Genomic DNA, 20,314 nt, shown 5'->3' on the forward strand with positions numbered 1-20,314 from the left:
CACCTCTAATGTAATTAGTTCTGCTGGCCTGTGTTTGTTTACTTGAGAAGTACTCCCTTTTCTTTCATGGAGCAAACTTTTCATGCTGGATATTTTTGTGCATGTCTTCAGCCTCTCAAATCCATCAGATAAGCCAAGCTGTCCATGAGATGGTGCCACACGCAGAGTTAAAATCCCGCTTCGTTTAGCAGAGAGAGCAGATAGGGCAGAGTCTTCCTAGGCGTTGCGCTTCATATGGCCCATTCATAATGACATTTATTGTTACAATATGGATTTCTTCAGCTTTGAGAGAATGAGTAATATATCAGATGCATTTTTTTAACACGGTGGTTTTATATAGAGTTAGATAAAGATAGTTCATTCTGATTCATCTGCTAAAAACTACTGCTGTTCTGTGTTTGTTTGGATTTTTCAAGCAGAAATCACTGGCTGAGAGCAATGCCAGGAATGGAAATCCAGGATAAGCCTATATTTCATAACTTCTTGTCATGCAGTTGCTGAAAAAACTTCGGAACAGGTAGGGAATTTGCTTGGAAATGAAGTTGCTGCTCCGGGGAGCAGTGCCGCAGCCGTGAACAGCCAGGCAGGGAGGCAGGGAAGAACATCCAACATATCCAGGGGTGAGTGAAGGTCAGCATGTCTCATCCGTGGGAAGGCTGCAGAGACTGGGACACAAGCTACGCAGCCCCCACGAACTAGCATCTGGATATGAATGTGGATGTCACCCTGTTTGGCTAAAATGTGAATGTAGAGTCCTGTAAAGGCCATTTTACCTTGTGCCAAATGAGTGTATAGATCTTTGTGCTTATTCTGCTGAAGAAGTGCCGTGGTGTCTTTGATGAGGATCAGGTTAGAGTGTCGGCAGATGACAAAGAAGACACAAAAAAACCTTAAGACTGAAAAATGACCCTTGAGCAGATGAGTGTCTCACTCAAAAGTACAGATGGACATATTGCTGCTGGAGCTGCACCTCCTGATTATATCTTAAACCAACTTCTGTTTAGGTCTTAGCCAGGGCAAGACACAAAGCCTTCCTATGTCGTGACACGCTTTATGCTCTCCACCCTTACAGCTCAGTTTGCACCTAATAGTTGTCGCCACATCCACAGCCTGTTGCCTCCATATGCCTTATTTATCCCAAAGGAGGCCACATTGCCAGCAGTGAGGCCGGGAGCATGGTCAGGTCTCCGGCCATGGTGTGGCTTCCAGGTTGTAGGACCATTTCAGGCTTCACCTTCTGTAGAAACCCTAGGATTTGGTCCCAGTCAGAGACAAGAAACCAGAGAGTACGCTCAGGACATCACTCATGATGTCTCAGAGCTTTTTCTCAGCTCTGCATGGACACCAGCATTATCAAAGGCATGTCCCAGTAGTCAGTTTGATCCAGACAGCGTGGAAATAAAAGACCAGCGCTGTGACTGGAGTTATAGAGAGAGTAAGCCATAAAATAAAAATACGAAGGAAAGAGCACTCAACATCCATCATGAAAAACAAGCTCTTTCTTGACCCACTAAAAAATTATTCGTTCTTGTTCCCAGGGGCCAAAACACTGCTCCTCTGCATGAGATGGGGTATGTGTGTACCCTTAAATTTAATTTGTCCAGTTGCATTAGGACAAGCAGCTAATTCTGAAATTCATTTTGCTGCCGTAATCAACCCCTCTGCCAAATGACATTTGGGTGAAATTGTGGAGATCGTGATTTTTATTTAAAGTGATTTATTGAAATAATTAGCCATTTTCCCTAAGTGGAAACCATGGCAATCCTTTTAATCTCCCCCCCCTCCATCACAGCAAATGCAAACATTTTTTTTAATAACAGAGAATTTGAAATAGAAGGTTATTAAAACCCACACTTTTATATTTCTCCATGCTTTCTCTGTCTGTAGTGGGAAGGAAACCATAATCAAGGAAATAAAGCCTCCCTTTCAGACAAGAGGTGCAGAGGATGTGTAATGAACAATTAAGCATCTATTTAGTCACTTTAAATTGATATGGCTGTTAATGAAAACAAAAGAGGGCAGCTTTACTTTCACTGCAGAGAAAAGCAAGAAGTGGAGGGTTTGGGGTTTTTTTTTTTTGTATTATTCTAAGACCCTCTACTGAATTCAGCACCTGCAGCAGACCCCAGAGCTCCCCCAAGTGCTTTTCCAGATTTTTCTCAGGAGTGCTGAGGGGAGGTCATGGAAACCGAGGGAGTTGCCTTCCAGTCGTCCAGAGCTAAGTCTGGGCTGCAGTCCCCAGCTGTCCCCAAGCAAGCAGAGAGCCACCACCTGATGGTTTGCTTCATCCTCTGACGTGCTGATTCGCAGCCGGGCATTTCACAGAGAGTCTGGTGAGAGATGTGGGAAACATCTGAGCTGAGACTTCTGAGACAACTGAGCTGCACGCTCCTGTCTGCCAGCAGCAGGACGGGGACCACCAGCATCCACGTTGCCGAGCCACTGGGCAGCCCAGGTGGGAGAGAGGGGGTCTCTGTGCATCCCAGCTTTCGAAGGCAGTGAACCCCTGACAGCCCCAGCTCGGTGGGGTGCACAGGCTCAGGAATGGCCAAGCACTGCTTCTCGTTTGGAGGGCACTTGTGAAGCAATGGAGAAAGGAAGGAATCAGCCAGGTCTCTGTACCTCCTTCCTTTGTTTTGAAATGAGTGAAAACCAGTTGGCTGATGGTACAGTGGGCAGGAAAGGGCTGTTGTCACCCTGGTTTTATAGGTGGGGGAGCGGACTTCTATCTGCAAAGAATACCTGTTCAGGTATTCATTTGGACAGTCCTCACCACCTATGAGTTCCTCTGTTTGGGTTGTTTTGACCCATATCTCACAGTGCAGAGACCCTGACCCAGCTCCCCAGGGACTCCAACCCAGGCCTGATTAAAGTACATGAAGATAGTGAGGACCTTAAGGCATTCAGAGCATCCCATTCTGCTCTCGGTTCTTCTGATTAAACCCCTTTGCAAATCCTTTGCCCCAGATTGACCAGCTCCATCCTCACTGTGGAAGAAAGGGACACAGCATGGTGGGAGTCCATCTGGGACTGTTGCCCCCAGAGCCAGGCACAGCGATGGCTCAGACCAGACCTGAGGATCTCTCTTTCCCTCCGGTGGAGGCACTGGTGCCATGGCAACTGCTAACACCAAACAGATGCAGTGAAAATACACCTCTAGAGTAGCTTCAGTCCCCAAGGACCAGTGGGCTTGTCCTGGGTGTTGTTCTCTCCTCCGGAGGACCCCAGGCAAAGATGCGCCTGCAGAGCAGGGCAAAGCCAGGCTGCACTGTGGTTGGGCTCTCTGTGTGGAGCCCAAGACTCTCCTTGCATGGAAGAGTTTCTTTTAAAAGTATTGTCTTGCCACATTTTCCCTCTTGGAAGGATAAAATCCGATGTGGCAGGACTCAGAATTTGAGAGGTGAGCCATTTGCCCTTAGCTCCTAACTCCTGCCCTGGCCTTCAAAACATCCCTACAGCTTCATGCTCCAAAAGCAGAGGAGCAGCTCCAACCCCAGGCAGCATGATGCTTGGGCAGGGGGACATCAGGATGTCATCTCTTGCAGGATGTGTCTCCACGCAGCTGTTCAGATGTGTTTCTGTATCCTGTTACAGCTCTGTCGCTTACAAGAAGGAATTTTAGGAGGCTGTAAAATGGTCCTGGGGGACAGATATCATTGTGACCCGGTCCATGCACGCTTCAAGGGAAGCAGAAAATCTTTTTCCTCTACATTTTCATTACTCCGGGGCTGTACAATCTGTCTGTCACCTACCTGAGCCCCTGTTATTTTATTGTAAAGGAGAGACGTTGCCATTTTATTCCATACCCTTCCAACCCCCAGGCAGCTGGCAGAATTGCTGCTGGCTGGTAACACACACACACACAAAGTTAATCTTTTGCTATTATTTCTCAGAAGCTCCATTTGGCTGCATTCAGGCCTAATGTGGTGATTTCCTTGTGACAGTTATTTCTTACATAGGGGAGCTGTACAAAAAAAAAGATGTGAAAAATGGAGCTGTGATTTATTTTCACCTCCAAATATAGAAAGACAATTTTTCCCTCTCTCAGATTTCCTCTTCCTCCTCTTTATATAAGTCCCAGTGCCTCCAAACCAAGCCAGCAACCCAGTGAAATCCTATTGCCAAGGCAGATGAGGAGATATGTTTGTAGGGAACTTGGAGCAGTTTAAATTCATCATCAAGGTGATCAGAGACAGGCTGGCACTTGCCAGTTTGCTCAGACAGCTAACCAGGAGGGGAGATGGCGAAGGAACTCAGCCCCAAATCCTCTGGGCTTTCTGCAAATCAGACAACCCACTGATGCCAAAACTTTGCTGGGCAGAAGCTTGTGGGGGCGAGCTGGGCTATGGGGACCATCATTCCCCTGGGATGCCAGGGATGGGATTGATGATGTCCGCCCTCCTCCCGGCAGCACCTGCGATTCGATTTCTCTCTGCCAGCAGCGCAGCTCCCAGACAAAGGCTGCGCTCAGCTCCCGCGGCTGGGCTGGAGCTGAAGGCTCATCCTCAAGGGGACCCCAGACCTGTCCCCAGTGCTGCCTGAGCTTGGGCTGCTGCTGGGACGCTCCAGCCGTGACCTCGTGCACACGCATGTACCCACACGCACACAGATTCCAGCTGCTCTCCACCTCAGAGAGAATATCCAACAGACGGATCAAGACACATCTTTCGGCATCGAAAGGATTAACTCCCTGGGGAGCAGTGGCAGAGGCTGAACCTACTCTCCCACGCACCACCAGCTTCACAGCACACTTTGGAGTTGTGGAGCCGACCTCTCTGCAGCTAATGCCCCTCAGCGCCGGCAGCCACAGCGTCTGGGAAGAGCGAGCCTGGCTCTAGGGTGAAGGGACAGGAGGGGAAGAGGACGGGGAGGAGTGTACACACATAGACACACGCATGCACACACCCCACGCAGACGGCAGGCAGCGGCACTGGATCAGTTGCTGCTTGCGGGGAGGTCCATAGGGAGCCGAGCGCTGAATGAAACAAGCTGGAGCATCAGGCGAGCAGATCTGCTCCCTCCCAAAACTCCTTAAGGTAAAATCCGAGAATAGCCGCTCCTTGGCTGGGCTGCCCTTTGGAGACCACCGGCTGGGGCACTGGGCTCACTGCTATCGTGGTTGTCATCTCTGACTATGATTTCTTTTTTTTTTTAAAGGAATCGATCGGGAGATGCCGGCAAAAGAAGTTGCTGAAAGGCAGGCTGATGTGGCTGGGAGCTGTGTGCTGCCGGCTCTATCACGCACTGGGAGCAGCTGAACTTTGTGCGTTCTGAATACCCATTTCTCCTCTGCAGACGCTTTGGGCAACATTACAGGGAGAGTCACGGCACGACACCACACACCTTGCACCTGCTGTTACCCAGCCCGAGCCTGGGGGACAGCAAAGGGGGGAATTCTGTCTCTCCAAGGACCGTCGCCTGTGAAAAGAAGCTGGAGAAAGGCAATTTTCTTTCTTTTCCAGATGACTGAAAATACCTACAGGATCCTGTGTCTCCAGTTTTCCTCAGTGAGTGGCATCAGGGAGAGAAAGCTGAGCAACAAAAATGATATTGCTCAAAATCATTCCAGCACCTACTTTTTCCCAAGGAACTTCATGTCAATAGGGGTTTGCTGCGGGCATTTCCAGGAGTGAGGACCAGCATACCGACTCTACCAGATCTTGTAAGAATTTGTAAATGAGAAACCTACCCCAGCAAGACCTTCTCTGCCCAGTTTGCAGTACATGGTTTGGTGTAAGCACGGCAATTTTTGCCTCTTTCTCTCCCTTTTAAATCTCTTGGGCTTGGAGATCTCTTTCCTCATTGCAATTATGATTATTTGCAACATTAGTGCCATCAAAGATTGGAGCACTTTCCTCTCCCAGATCCTCCCCAGCGTTAACAAGACTTTGAACTTGGTACAGCAAGTGGAAGCCACCACCAGCTCAGTGGTAAGTGTCCTCCAGGACCCTGAGCAGGACAACTACCTGTCCAACAGCCAGCCCATGAACTCCAGCAACTTCACAGCTGGCCTGGACCACTTGTTCCAGTACTCATACTCAGACAATGACCAGCTTTACAAGGAGTACAAACCCCCTCCTCGAGACGCCATTCCTCTGCCCAAGGCTGTCCTTTATCTTCTCATGGCAGCCCTGGTGGTGGTGGCAGTAGCATACGCCATTGTCGGGCATCTCATCAAGGACCTCATTCATGACTTTATAGGTGAGTGTGGACATCACGCGTTGCGTGCATGTGGTCAAAAAGAGCCTGGTGCAAAGGCTGGGGCTGGTGGCTGGTGTCTCTCCTTTGGTTTAGATGGGGTTTAGACCAAGCCATGACCCTTTCATGTTTACAAGAATGCGAGTTTATCTGATATGCTGGGGTCCCCAAACTATGCTGTGTGTCAATCAGTTTCCCAGAGAAAATCCCTAGATTTAGCCCATTTCCTAATGAAATGAATTTTGTGCGTGTATAAATGTGTACGTTCATACATCTGTGCTGCCGAACACTTGTAAAATCCATTGGCCGGTTCCAGCTGAGCTTGAATTAAAGGTTTCCAGAATGAAAAGTTTTATGGCAACAGATATCTGAGTGCAGGATAACAACCCACCAGTGCATTGTGAAAGCAAAGCTTAACCATTTAGCAGACACCAGCGAGTCCACAAACTCCTAAGGAGACACGAGTCAGAAATCTGTCTCCCTTGTGCTGCACCTAGAACAACCATCACAGCCTCTGAGGCTGCTGCAACAAATCTATAAGGTGATAGCCCACAGAGTATGTATTTTTTATGAGAAGTGGCTTCTTGGCTCTTTCGTTTTATCCTGTTGCTGTGGAACAGGGTCCCCCGTCATTGGGGACGAGAGCTCAGACACCCTGCTGGCTGCAGGCGCTGTGTGCGGGCAGAGGTGCTTGGCTGCTTCCAACAAGCCCTCACTGGTTCTCTTGCTGTTTGCCCTGTAATTTGTAAAGCTGGTGGTGCTGGGGAGCGTGAACGTGCCCAGTTGCCTTCTGAACCCCTGGTAGTTTTGGCCCCCAATGCCCTATCAGCCACCTCACTATATTCTTTTTGGGGGACAGGACCCCCTGCAGGGAGATGGTCGCAGTTTTCCAGCTTGGACCAAGGAGCAGGAGGAATCCACAGTGGGATTTAAGCTCCTGGCTCCTGCAGACGTGCATAACCCTCTTGAAAGCTCTGTGGAGCAATGTTGTCTGCAGAGGATTGGGGCTGAAATCTCTTTGCACACCCCTTGCTCCAAGCCTGGCCCCCAGCTGGGGATGAAGCCCTGCAGGCTCCATTTCTGTGGCAGAAGGAGATCACAGTCATTTGGAGCAAAATCCATGTGTTCATTCACAATTCCCCTTTATTTGCCAGCTCCTGGGAAGCTAGAACTCCAACTGGTGCCTGCAGGGTGGGCAGCACTCGTGTGATGGGGCAAGCCAAGTCCCTTCGGCAGGGAGTTCCAACTGGGCATGGGTCAGCGGATCTGGGACATGGGTATCTGAGGAGGAGATATTTGGGACAAGAAGGATTGAACCTCCTGGCAGGGAGCAGTGCTTGAAGTCTTGCATGAGGCTCAGCCAGGAAAACGGCAGGGAGCTACTGCTGAGTCTTTCCTCACCCCAGCTGAAAGGGAATAGATACTGTCTTAAAGTGTTAAATATAACACTTAATCAGCAGCTTGCTGGGCTGTAACCTCTCCCGGCTCATCTGATTTAACGTTGTCTTCCCAACAAAGGTAGGCAGCAGGGACAGCACCTAAAAATATACGTACTCCTTCTCTGAGAGGCTCAAAGGACAGGTTCAGAGCAGGTGAAAAAGCCCCTCCCGAGGTAGGAGCCGCTCCAGTTGCAGTGGCCCCATGGAGCAGGCACCTCCTGCCTCATTTGATGGGGTCCCCAACACGTGGATATCTGTGCTTTAAACCACCCCTTGAGAGAGTACTGCAAAGTAGGGCCAAAATCCGTATAAATGTGCCTCTCCAGGCAGGAAGAGAAGCTGAAGTCGCAGTTGCAGATATCTGTGCCCCCTGCTGTGCTATGCCCAGCTCAGCACCAATGCTCCCTGGTGACCTTGGGCACCTCTTGGCTTTGCCCCAATGTGGGACTGGGTCAGCAGTGTGCCCCTTTGCTTGCAAAGCCCTTTGCAAAGGGACTTCCACGGCCTTTCACAGCACCATGGATGTCCCAAAGCTGCACAGGCACGGGGACAGCCCTGGGGTCTGCTCACTTATTGCCACTTTGGAAGAAGACCTTTCTCAGCTGAATGCCCTCACTGATGTCAGATCATCCTTCCTGACCCGGATGGAGGTGGCATCTCTCCACATTAGGGTCAGAAATCCAGATGTGATCTTCTGCCCCACCCAGAGTGAGAGCGTAAAGCGTTTCCCAAACTCCAGCAGCACCCCTCAGTGCCAAAGGGTGCCTCCAACTCATCCTATTTAGCACTCTTGGCCCATCTTCACACCATTCATTCACTTAAAATGAGCCAGTCCTGGAAGGAAAGCGGACGAGACCGTGTTTGTTAACACTGCCAAGCAGCAGCCTTTAAAGAGAAGGTTTCGTTTGAATGAGTTTGCATAAAATTACTTCGGGGGCATGCCAGAGGGATTGAGAGATGGTAAATAAGAAGCTGGTCTATTAGGTGCTTTAACACAATGCCTGGATTTATATACTCAGCAGCAGCTCTAACCTCCACTATCAGCGTTCCTATGCTAATCATATTTAGAAGGATACACAGAGAGAGATGGAAATAAGATGCCAAAGGGCTGGAGCCTGTTTCGAGGAGATTAAAGTGAGAATAGTTAATTGCTGTTTTAAACAGTCACTCAGATGATTTGGACTCCTCAATATCAGCTTGTAGGACACGGCTGGGAGAGTCAAAGCATCATCCAGCCCTGTGCAGTCACAGGGACCATGAGGAGCGAACACTGGCCTTGGAATGGCAGAGGGGCTCTCAGGATGCTGCCAAGCTCTTCCCCTGCCAAATGTGAATGGTATTTGAGACATCGACACCTGTCTCACAGCCACGTCTTAAAAATTCAGTTAGAGTCTTTCCAGGCATCCCTGGGGGGAGAAAAATGCTGATGCTTTGTCCGGTGGGGAAGCAAAAATGGAAGACTATCAAAGGACAGGGTAAGATGTATTGTTGGAGAGGGGGAAGGTAGAGTTCTCCTTGGCTGGGGTAGGGATCTTGTCTGTCCTTATCCTTCAGAGCACCTGGATATGGACAAAAACACTCTGAAAGAGCCTGTATTCAGCTCTTCCTGGAGAAATCTGGCCAAGGAGAGCCCAAAATACTTAATAATTTCTCTCCAGTCCCTCCCAGCATGCTCTGAGCTGACAAAATCTCATGTTTGTGACTTTCCCGAAACTCATCAGGCACCTCTGTTTGGGGATGGATGTGAGACCCCTGAGGTGGGAGGATGGCTCCTGCATGAGCCCAGATCAGACCTAGCTACCAGTTAAAACAAATTGGGTCGAAGCATTTGGAAAGCGGCTTAACTCAGGAGCACTGGAGAGCTGCCGGAGACGGCGCTGCAGTGAAGTGCTGCCTCGGCGAATGACAAGCCTGTCACCAACGTATGAAGTCCTTAATTACTGCAATCCTTGGGAATCAGCCCGCCCTCCCTCCTCCGTCCTCAGCAGTTCACTGAATATTCCCTTATTTAAGAACATACCAAAAAAAGGAGGAAAAAAAAAAGGTGTCTGTGGGGGGGAAAAGTTTGACTGGAAACAAAGCAGTTGGCATGGAGACTGCAAAGCATGCTGCCCCCAAGAAAGCATTGCGCTGCCAGTGTGAGAACCACACGGGAAGGGTATATAGGTCTGCATGGGAGCTGATGTTCTGCAGGGAGGTCTTTGCCGGTGTCGCTTGGTTCAGCTGACATCTCCTCTGCATTGCTGATCTCCAGAGGAGACCATGGTGAAACTTTTCCTTCAGGAATGGGCCCATGGCATTGTGGGGTAAGGCAGGGCAGGCTCGCTGGTGCCAGCAGGACTGTTGGTTGATGGCTTCAGGACTGCTCAAAACCCTAAGCCAACTTCAGAGCAGGGTTTCTCTTTTCTTTGCTGTTTTGACCCACCAGCTGTATTTTTATTTTTCACCCTTATCTCCACCCACCACATTTCAGGCTTCTTTTAGGAAATCACCTCCTTGAGCAAAGAAACCATGTGTGAACGTATCATTGCCAAAAATAGCTGCTGGGTGATCCTGCAGGGACTTGGGATCCACTTTTAATTGCTCTCATGCAGAACTGCAGTGCTTTTAGGATAATTCACCCTGTGGCAGAAATTGCAGATAGTGTCCTAGGCCCATTAGAGAGGACTTACACCTTCTTTTTGGGTTTAGTTTTGAGGATGATTCATTTGATTCAGAGTTACGGCAAAAGAAGAAACCATATCAAGTTCTCTTCCATTTCCCCAGCTTGGTACTAACCCACCTCTGACACTTGCCCCTCTGCCTCAGTTACCCGTTTGATGCATGGAGGTGATTTAAAGGGTTCTTAGCCACTGTTTTAGGGGCACTGATGTCTAGCAGTGGCTGCCATAGGATGCCTTTCACTGGGTTAATCCCACTCCCAGCTCCTGTAATAATGGACAGATGCCCCATTCCCACATGCAGCTGCGGGCTGGACAAGCAGCGACAGTGGTCTGATCCTGCAAAAAGCAGGCAGAGGTGGCCCCACTCTAGAACACCTGCTTCCACAGCCAAACCTCTAAAGCACAAAGCCCAAGCAGCAGGGGGATTGACTAAGGTTGGTCTTGGGGACGAGCCATCCCATGGCTGCATTTCCTTTCCTGCCATCGCGTGGTCCAGCGATGAGCTGCGTCAAGCTCCTTGGGCAAAGGCCATGTCTTTCTGCTCCTCTGCAAGTGCTGGTCTTCCTCGGGCTGAGGCCAAGCACAGGTCCTCAGCCTCTGGCTGTATTTGTTCTGCATTCATTGCAAATGCCTAAGGCTGGAGGATGCAGAGAGCGATTGCGCACCCCCAGCAGCATCCCTGCCTCCCACATACCGCACCTGAGTCATCGCCTCTCCCAGACCTGCTCTCTGGAACAGCAAAGCTGCCCTGTGGATGGGACTGGGATCAAATGCAGGCTTCAACCAGGGTTATACTGGTGCAGAGAAGCTATTTTTAAGACAATACTGTGATTAGTTGAATGACTTTTCTGTATCAACCCCTTTCATCAGCAGACCCTTCATGACAGTGACAGCTCTGCAGGGGGACACTGTCCTTACCTGCCCAGCAGCAAAGCAGTGTGTCCTGTGTTGCTCGGGGTGCAGGACAATTTTGACTCAGCCAGCGTGGCTAAGCTAAGAAATGTCTGCAAAACAGGGAAGGAAGAACAAACTCCGACAGCAAGTTAACTTAGGAAGATGAGAATCTGGGGGAAAGAGGGATCTCTTGCTAAAAAATTACTACTGACATAGGCAGAGATTTTCCAGCAGAACAAACCTGGAAGATATCTGCTGATTTTGCTAATGAAGAAGCAGAGTCTGTCCTGCAATGAGGCAGATATGGTGTCCAGCTGCGACTGCTGCATCGTGTCAAACGCATGGGGGATACCCTTGAACTTGTGTCCCTCAGGAATGCTGTGGCTGGAGCTGGTCCTGCCTTGCTGCAGGGTACAAGGCGATCGCTGGGTCAGGATCTGTTTTAAACAAAGAGCTCTTCTGCTGCTGGGAAAAGGGCATTTTTAGCAGGTGTTTTCACACCCAGCTCCATTTAAAGCAAGTAGAACTAGAGCACGAGTCTGATTGTTCATCTAACATGTTTCCCCTTCCGTTGCTTGTTTCCATCTCTGCAGGGAGTGTGAATATCTCACTCACCCGGCTGCACTTAAATTTCAGCCTTTTCTCCCACCTCCCTCTGCTCTTCTGTTGGGGACATTTATTTTTCAGTGGCTGAAATGCCTCATGGACATCTCACCCTGTCATCGATGAACGCAGGGGACATGGCCAACCCACCAGGATGAGACTGAGTGTAGAGCATCCCTGCGGCCCATGCACACCGGCAGCAGGAGGCTGCTCCCCGCTGCCTGCACTGCAAAGGGTTTCCAAGTGAGGATGGTCCCTCATGCCACTGGTATGAGCATGGGTAAAACGTGCTGCAAAACCTGGGTAGCCCAGCATGGTATTTTTCTGCTGTCTTGGATCAGCATATCCCAAGGGTCTTGCTTCCAGGGATGCTGTCAAAGACTCAGGCAGAGCCAGAGAGGTGCAGGTGCACTTTATGCCACATCACTCTGCAATGAAGGGAGAGACACTACGCTGCAGCTCCGATTTACCCAGTCTACGCTATCTCCTCTACACAGCTGCTTTGGATCAATCCCTCCATATCGATCTCACCCCCTCTCAGCACTTTCCACCTTGCCTTTCACCCTGCAAGACCTCAGCAGGCACACTGAGCTGTGGCAGCACCTGGAGAGCAGGGAGAGATGTCTCTGGGTTGGATGCTGCTCCCCCATCCTGGCTGACAAAGTCACTTTGTCCTCTCATTTATCTGAGGCATTCACACACATGCCCATACACATACCCTGGTTTAGCAGCATGTGTTACAAGCTCCTGCCAGGGGCTCGGTAGGGGCAGGCAATGCTTTCACTTACCTCCAAAATGTGGCCGTCCTGACTCCAGAGGTGCCGCCGCCCAAGGAGAGCACCATGGGAACTCTGCTCACCCAAGCTCTCCCCTCGGTGCTCCAGGCCCATTGGGTGTCCCAATCCAGCCTGGTTTTGCCTGCCTTCTAGCTAGACCACGTGCGAACCTAAATGTGGTCTTTGCTCCAAAAGAGGATTTCATTTTCCTCTCAGTGCCCATCGTGTCCATTTTCTGTTGTTCATGCAGACTCCCTGCTAGATGTAAGGACATACCTGTCATGGTGCTGAGGGCTTCAGCTACCTTCAGTCAGTCACCACTATCCCTCGGCTCCTGACCCCTCGCCTCCCTTCATCACCTGATTGCAGCACCCTGCAGGGTACGTCATCTGAGACCTCGAACACGTGCTCTGCTTGATGTAAGGTTGTGTATCCCATCCCCTGCAAAGATCCTTCTACATCAGAACAAGGTTTAATCACATAGAGACCAAATACGTGCAGATAGCCTCTCTCCTCCCCTTCATCCCTCCCCCGATTTCCCACAGCGGGGCTCTGGGGGACCCAGTTTCTCATCCACAGGCTGAGCAAGCTGGAGAGGAGCTGGAGGGAGAAGCTGGGAGGAGCACGTATGGCTGGGACAGAGCTGGCCGGTGGTGGCTGGCAGGAGAGACGAGGGCGCTGACATTTTTATGATTGCTTCTCCAGGGTCCTGCTGGCAGGAGATCCTCCTCTGGCTCCACAGGGCTTCGCTCCCCTCTTCTGCACATGGCAACATGCTGAAGTTACAGGCCATAAATGGCCACAAATAACGTGTAATTGTGTAATTACTTCACTCCTTACTTACACAGTCAAATCATAAAGGCATCGCAGTAAATACCCTCTAATGACAGCCTAATTACATCTTCCTGCAGATTACCGGCTAATTAGATCCAGCAGGCTCCAGAAATAATTCCCAGGGAAGGAGCGGTTTGGATTAGAGCATACAATCCAGCCTGCACTTACCCAGGAATTAGACTGAGGCAGCCTCACAGCAGCTGCCTTCCCCAGGTGCCCTGGTCACTCACATCCCCGTTGGTGATGATGCACTGTGACCTACAGAAACGGCTTTTTCTGAGTCCTCCAATGCTCTCCCAAAACACCCATCCTTTGAATTTCTGCCTTTATCGTGGTGCCGCGGCTGTCTCTCGCTTCTTCTGAGCATGCAAAGGTCCCTGAGAGTTCATTGCTTGGTCGCCAAATATCATCTCCCTTTGCTCACAGGCATGCAAAACTGTGGTCTTTGCTTCCCGTTGCAACCCTCACCCACTGGCTCCTGGGATATCTGGGCACCTGTCACCTCTTCACAGGTTATTCCCTTTCTTTTCTGCTGAATGAGCCCCTGCTCCCACTGGAGTTTTACCACTGACGTCAAGGAAAACAAGACGAGACCTTTAACAGTATTTGTAGGAGGCAATCTTGTTATTGCTTTCTGGATCCTCCTCACGCCAAGCAGCTGCGTGGGGGCTGGCACAAGCCTGGGAGGTCTTGGGGGCAAAAGCGGAGGGACAGCCACTGTAAACCCAGCCTGGGCTGTGGGACCGGGCTGGGAAGCAGCTGGTGGAGTGCTTGGCTTTGGTCTAAATCCAGTAAATTCGAGCAAAATGGGGACTATAACGGGGGGGGGGGAAGAAAAAGAAAGAAAAAGAAAAAACCCAAACATCTAAACGAACCTCCTGAGATTGGCTGATTTCCTCAGGGAAGGGTTGTGATAGGGAGCCCAGACTCTGGTGGGGGCTGTGGACCATGCAAAGAAAAGCTAAATGTCCTGGTTGGGACTCAGGAAGGATTTGGGGCTCCTCAAAAGCCTTTGGACCATGTCTTTGCTGAGTTCCACAGTCACTCTTGTCAGCACCACGGTAGTTGTGGGGTGTGGTGGTTCTCTTCCTGCCCTTCCTATCGCTCAGCCGGCAGACCCCGCTGGCACAGTAGCAGAGGTGAACAAAAAAGGGAAAACAAGAAAACACAGTCACTCTCTAGACCTGTTTCTAGTGTGCAGTGTGGTGGGAACTCTCTCCTCCTTGGAGCCTGCACCCACATCCAACCACCCCGTGTCAGGCAGTGGGGCACCCGCCCCTCTGCTCCGTGCCCAGTCCTTGCAGCCGAGTGGACACCCACCTTGGCTCCACAGCGTAGGCATCGCCAAGAAAGCCATGACCTCTGCCCTTGGGGATGGTGTGGCCAAATGACTTTAGGGTGGAGAAAAAAATCAGATATTGCATTGCAAAAATGACAAAACTTCTGGGTTCTTTTCAAGAAAGAAGGAAAGGCTTTGAGGCTTTCAAAAAAGACCCCAAATTCACCTTACAGTGCACTCACAGAGCACGGGGAGAACCACAGACCTTTCTTATCTCTCCTCCTCACCACCATTGACCCAAGAAATAAAATTTTCATCCCTGGCATCCCACCCTACCATTTGCCATCATTTGCCTTGGTTTTGCTGCAAAACTTTTTTCCGCAGCCCATAAAGAAGGCAACATTTCACTGTGGTTGCATTGCTCTGTCCCTGTTCCACCAGGCAGCCTGCCTCTTCCACCCAAGAGCTGCAGCTGAAATCCTCCACAGGAACAGAAAAGCTCTGAAATACCCCATGCCACAAAGGAGAGAAATGTTATTTCTTGAGAACAATCCACTGGTGAATAAGCCAAGTCCCTCAGAAACAACTAAACCAGGCTGGTCCTTTTGTCTGCCACCTCCACTTTATTTTGGGCTGAAACAGAAGGGTCCTGACCATTCACTGCCCACCTCTGCCAGGTCCTGCTTGGTCCCAGAGGCATCTCTTCCCTCACCTGGTTTCCCCAGCTCCGGTTTCCCCATCGATGGTACCTCCTCATCATGGTCTCTCACCACACCAACAGCCAAATTCTTTAAAAATATGTATTTTGGAAGTGGCAGCACCTGTTTCCACCAAAAGGCAGGTGGAAGTCCTCCTTCATGCTGCAGGGGACATCTCAGTGACACCACCATCCAGTAGTGACCACTGTGTTATGGAGTGGAATCAGTCACCCCAGGGTTGTGAGAGTGGCCACATCATCTCAGAGCCACGTTCTGGAGCTCCAGTGTCCAGAACCACAGCCCAGAAGCTGTCCATGGAAGGTCTGAAGCCCTGGCATGGCTGTGATGCACTCCAGTGATCCACTCCAGTCTCCGGCCGTGCCTCCAGCCCCATTTGGATGTCACACTGTTATTTAATTATCCCCTCCATTTCCTACATTAAAAACTCGCTGTACTGAAATACACTGCTTTCTCGTGCCGGAGAGATGTGCGCTTCGCTTCGGAGACACTTCATTTTCATTCTGGGGATTAGCAGGGTGATTTCATTTGCTTAAGCTGGGAGAGATTCCAGAAACCAGCAGCCTGAAAATCAGCCCAGAGCTGGGAAGAGCAAAGACCTTGGTACCAGGGGAGTGAAGGGGTGGACAGGGGACCCTCCTGGTGAGTGAACAGCTGGAGTGAGGGGTAGGATCTAGCAGGAGGCAGTGATATCCCAGACAGCTTTGATTCTGGGAACAGTTGGAGGTAACCAGGGGCTCATTTTGTGCTTTTTCCTCCTCCAGATTGGATCTTTGGCCCCAGCCCGGATGACAATAGCAACAAAAGTGACATCAACTGCATCAGCAACAATGTCAATGAGATGAACGAGATGCCTGAGGTACCACGGCGTCGGGACCATCAGCCCCAGGACGTGGTCATTACAATCAGCGAGACTTGCCACCTGCCACAGCAGACGTGACCAGCGCAGTGGCCAGGCAGGATGGAGCAGTGGGATGGAGCGGAGGGATGGAGCAGAGGGATGGAGCAGCGGGACAGCGGCCACCTGGCAGGACTGGGAGGCAAGAAGAAGGGATGGGCAGAGCCGGCACTCGGCACTGTGGAGCAAAGCTCTCCTCGCCTCAGTTTTGCCAACATCTAAGGACCGTGCCGGGATGGGCAGCATCACCTTTTCTTCTGGGCTAGTCAGCGCTGTCCTGACTTCTGCCCATGGGTTCATAATCTCCCTTTCTTTCCTGTGAATAGCAAAAAAAAAAAAAAAAAAAAAAAAAAGCAAATGCAAAATACACCCACCAAACAAAGCTAACGAGAGAAACCAGCCATAGAGGAGCCAGACAGTCCTTTGCCACGCGGCTGTCCCACAGCATGGGGATGGGGTGGTGAAAAGGGTGAAGGAGACAAGGAGGCTGCATGGGAAATAGTGGAGTCTGCATTTCTGGGGACAAACCTAGGATGCAACAGATCTGGGGCTGCAGAATGAGCCAGGGGCTGTGAACAGGCACTGAAAGGTCAGCAGGGGCCAACCCCAACCTGGAATGTTGATGACCTGTCCCACGCTGGCACTGTTGAGGGGAAACATGCAGTGATAGCACGGGAGATGCTGGGAGTGATCTTGGGTCTGTCAGCACCTGGGAGTGGGGCTGCAGCACCAGAGCTCGCTGTGGGCTGAGGAAACTGGTAAGGTCCACAGTCCTTGGGGACAGGAGATTGTACAGTATGAGGGAGGTGGCTTTCTCGCTCCCCTGTCCTTTCAACATCTAGATGTCGGGCATTGGAGTCACCCAGGTGCCCCCAACCACTGCTGTGGAGGAATGGTGAGACATTCAGCACAGATACTGCTCTCAAAGGGACCAGTCCCTGCCACAGGGACATGCCACTTGCCAGGCACCACTGGTCCCCCCTGTAGCTTTGGGAAACGGCCTCAGTGGCTCTTCTGCATTGGGCACCTATCAACCACCAGCTGCTGGAAATCAAATGGACACTTCCCTGAGGTTGGAGGCAGCCACCTCCACTCCAGATGGTTTCTTGCCACCTTCTCAAGACATCTCACGTCCCACATGCCATGGTTTGACCCCTGGGAGAAGCTCCTGCACCAAGCAGCAGCTCATACCCAGAGTCAGTGTTTCTGTCACCCACGCCAGATCACTGCCTTCTGAGCAGGAGAAGGATGGAGCCAAGCTCCCTCCTGTGGCCGCCTGCACCAGGGCCCACCAGGCTGCTCAAAGCTGGGAAGGGCAGGTGAGGAGGTGCCCTCAGCCCTCTCCCCTCGGTGGCCTCCCAGACCCAGGAACCTTGCTTTGAAAACCCTCTTTTGCAGTGCTTCAAAGAGGGATCCTGGTGCTGTGTCCATCCCCTGGACTGAGGCCCCAGGTGAAGGCACAGTGCTGTGCATGGCAGGGGGAACAACCAACCTTCTCTGTGAGAAGCAGGGTGGCTTGGTGGGAGCCCAGTCAACACCAAGAACCAGGCTGGCACTGGAGCTGTGCCAGACCCCATGGCTGTAGCTGTTTTCTCTACTGACCCTGCTGGAACTTGCCACACACCAGGACAAAACTGCAGAGGACAACGATTTCCCCTGCCACCTTCCTTTGCCTCACTCTATTCCTGCATCATTGCTGTCATCTGGCATCTTCCTCACCCCTAATTCATCTCTAGGTATGTCACCAGACACTGAGCTGAGCCCTGAGGGTGTTCCGTGGGGCTGTCAGACAGCCCAGAGAAGCCATGGAGCCGTTTCACCTCCAGACACTGGAGGCAGAACGTGGCTTTTGGCTGACAGGGAGAAACCAGTGACTGCATTTTGGAGGACATCACCAGTAACCTCAGAAGAACCATGAAGCATGCTGGCAGGACAGGACCAGGCGGACGAGGAAGGCTGTGTGGATGGGGAAGGGAGGGCTATTCGGGCCCCAATACAAACGGTGCAGAAACCTCATCTGTTATTCTCACGTGCCAGGACACCAGCTCTTGGCTCGGCTGTGCCCCCCACTCCAGCCCTCTCCTTGTCCCCCACGTCCTCCAAACAGGAGATGAGCGTTTGGACATCCAACATCAGGGACCCAGAGAGCAGGTCGGTGGGAAGAGGTGATGAGGGTTGTTTTTCTGGGTGAGCTTTGCAGGGGGAAGGGACAGATGAGTGTGCCAGACTGTTCCAACTGCTCCAGTCTTTTCCAGTGTAAGAAGTTGCTCTTTAAGTCCCTCTTTCCTCCTCTTAAGCGCCTTAGGGAGCAGGGGCGAGAGATGCCAGTGCTTTTTATAGCAACCGTAATCCGTGCTGCTCACACTGCCTGCACCATTCTGCCCTGAGGCACGGGGCTGAGCCTCCAAAACGGGGGCTGCTGCCCCAAAACTGCCTCAAACCCCTTTGGTTCCCAGCATCACTTCTCTCCCCGGGCACAGATGGGGCTGGTTCTGGGTTTAAAACTCCCTTGCAGAAGCCGGAGAACCACGAGTGTTGCACCCTGTTCCCAGTGGCAGCACTCTGTGGGAGACAGACGGACAGACAGACAGACAGATATGCATGGATGAGCTCTGCTCCAAGACTCACAGGGCTGGAACCAGTCTCGCAGCACAGTAACGAGAAAGTCCCCAGGAACAGGGGGAGTTAGGGGAGGCTGCAGAGGTTCTTTCCTTTCTAATCACCCACATCTTTAACAAGAGGGAAACTGAGGCAGAGAGGGAGTGCGGAAGGAGCAGAGCAATCCTGGTCCCTCCATGCAGGAGCAGTCGATGAACTTTAACAATTGACAAAGCTCCATACCCAGATGTAATGTCTGAGACCTGAGCTTCGGCATTATATCAGGGTTGGGTTTGTGCTGTGGTGGCTGATTTACCTGCGTTGTGCCCCCAAGGCCAGGGATGGCATTTGGGTCATCCAGGCTTCATCTCTGGTGAGGGTGGGGGCTGGTGAGAAAGGATGTGAAATAGGGCAGCAGAAGGTGTAATGGCGAGGGAGCAGGTGCCTGGAAGAGGCATATTCCACCTCCAGTCCCTGTTCCAGTGGCCAGATCAGTCCTCCCATCCAGCCCCTGTCCTGTCACCACCCAGGACCACAGCTGTCCAGAGAGGACAGCAGGCACTGCAGCTGCTTCTCTCCCATTTAGGGACATTCTCCTCTGGTCCTGCTCCCCATCCTTCCCTACCGGTGTCCCCAGCGGAGATATATCCTGACATCCCCCTGAGAGGTGGCTGTGCAGCACAGGGCCATCAGCCGCAGCCAGGCAGCCTCCCTGCAGACCCTGCTGCCACAGCATTTCTCTCCTAAAGCAGCTCAGCTTTCGCTTCTCTCCAGCCCAAATTCCCCGTGACTCTGCACACTGCCAGGAGGGAACCCAATACATCTTTCAACCTTATACTGTTTTTCTTTTACTGCCGATGGCAGACATAATTCTCCCCAATCCCTTCGACCTGGGGTTCCCACAGGACAGGGCAGCACAGAAAATCCTAACTAAAACTGTTCAGACCCTGCCTGCACCACTTTCCCACCTGTTGCAGGTCTGACCTGTGTCTCTCACCGCCTCTTTGAACATATTTGCTGTAATTTTCCCTTTAAAAAAAAACCAAGAGAAAAAAAAAATTCCAAAACAGGGGGTTCTTCTAGGTCAGGCTGTGCTAAGACGGTAAAAGCAGATTAATTTCTCAGAAGAGCAATTCAGATTTTTCTTTCCCTCCCCCACTGGGGACAAAAGCAGTGCTGGTGGGCAGGAGGCGGCAGCAGGAATGCACACATTTCCTGGGCACACGCAGCTAGTGGTGTCACCCCTGGGGTGCCATTGAGTAGGGGTGTCCCCAGGTCCCTGCGTGGGAAGTAGGGGTGTCCCCAGGTCCCTGCGTGGGAAGTGGGAGGACTCCTGCCAAGCAGTCGGTCATGGAAATGCAGAGGACAAGGTGGCACATTGGGGACCCTGATGGGTCAGGATGGGTGCCCATCACC

At 51.4% G+C, this 20,314-nt stretch overlaps 1 protein-coding gene across 1 annotated transcript; it reads left to right on the forward strand.

Annotated features, from left to right (window-relative positions):
* Positions 1-4,450: 4,450 nt before the first annotated feature.
* Positions 4,451-19,911, forward strand: SMIM44 (small integral membrane protein 44). The gene is made up of 3 exons (XM_054073683.1): positions 4,451-5,036; positions 5,158-6,201; positions 16,167-19,911. The coding sequence occupies exons 2-3, from the start codon at positions 5,724-5,726 to the stop codon at positions 16,340-16,342; spliced, it is 654 nt and encodes a 217-aa protein (XP_053929658.1). The 5' UTR covers positions 4,451-5,036; positions 5,158-5,723; the 3' UTR covers positions 16,343-19,911.
* Positions 19,912-20,314: the final 403 nt, after the last annotated feature.

Source organism: Cuculus canorus, chromosome 8, assembly GCF_017976375.1.
Source record: "Cuculus canorus isolate bCucCan1 chromosome 8, bCucCan1.pri, whole genome shotgun sequence".
NCBI lineage: Eukaryota > Metazoa > Chordata > Aves > Cuculiformes > Cuculidae > Cuculus > Cuculus canorus.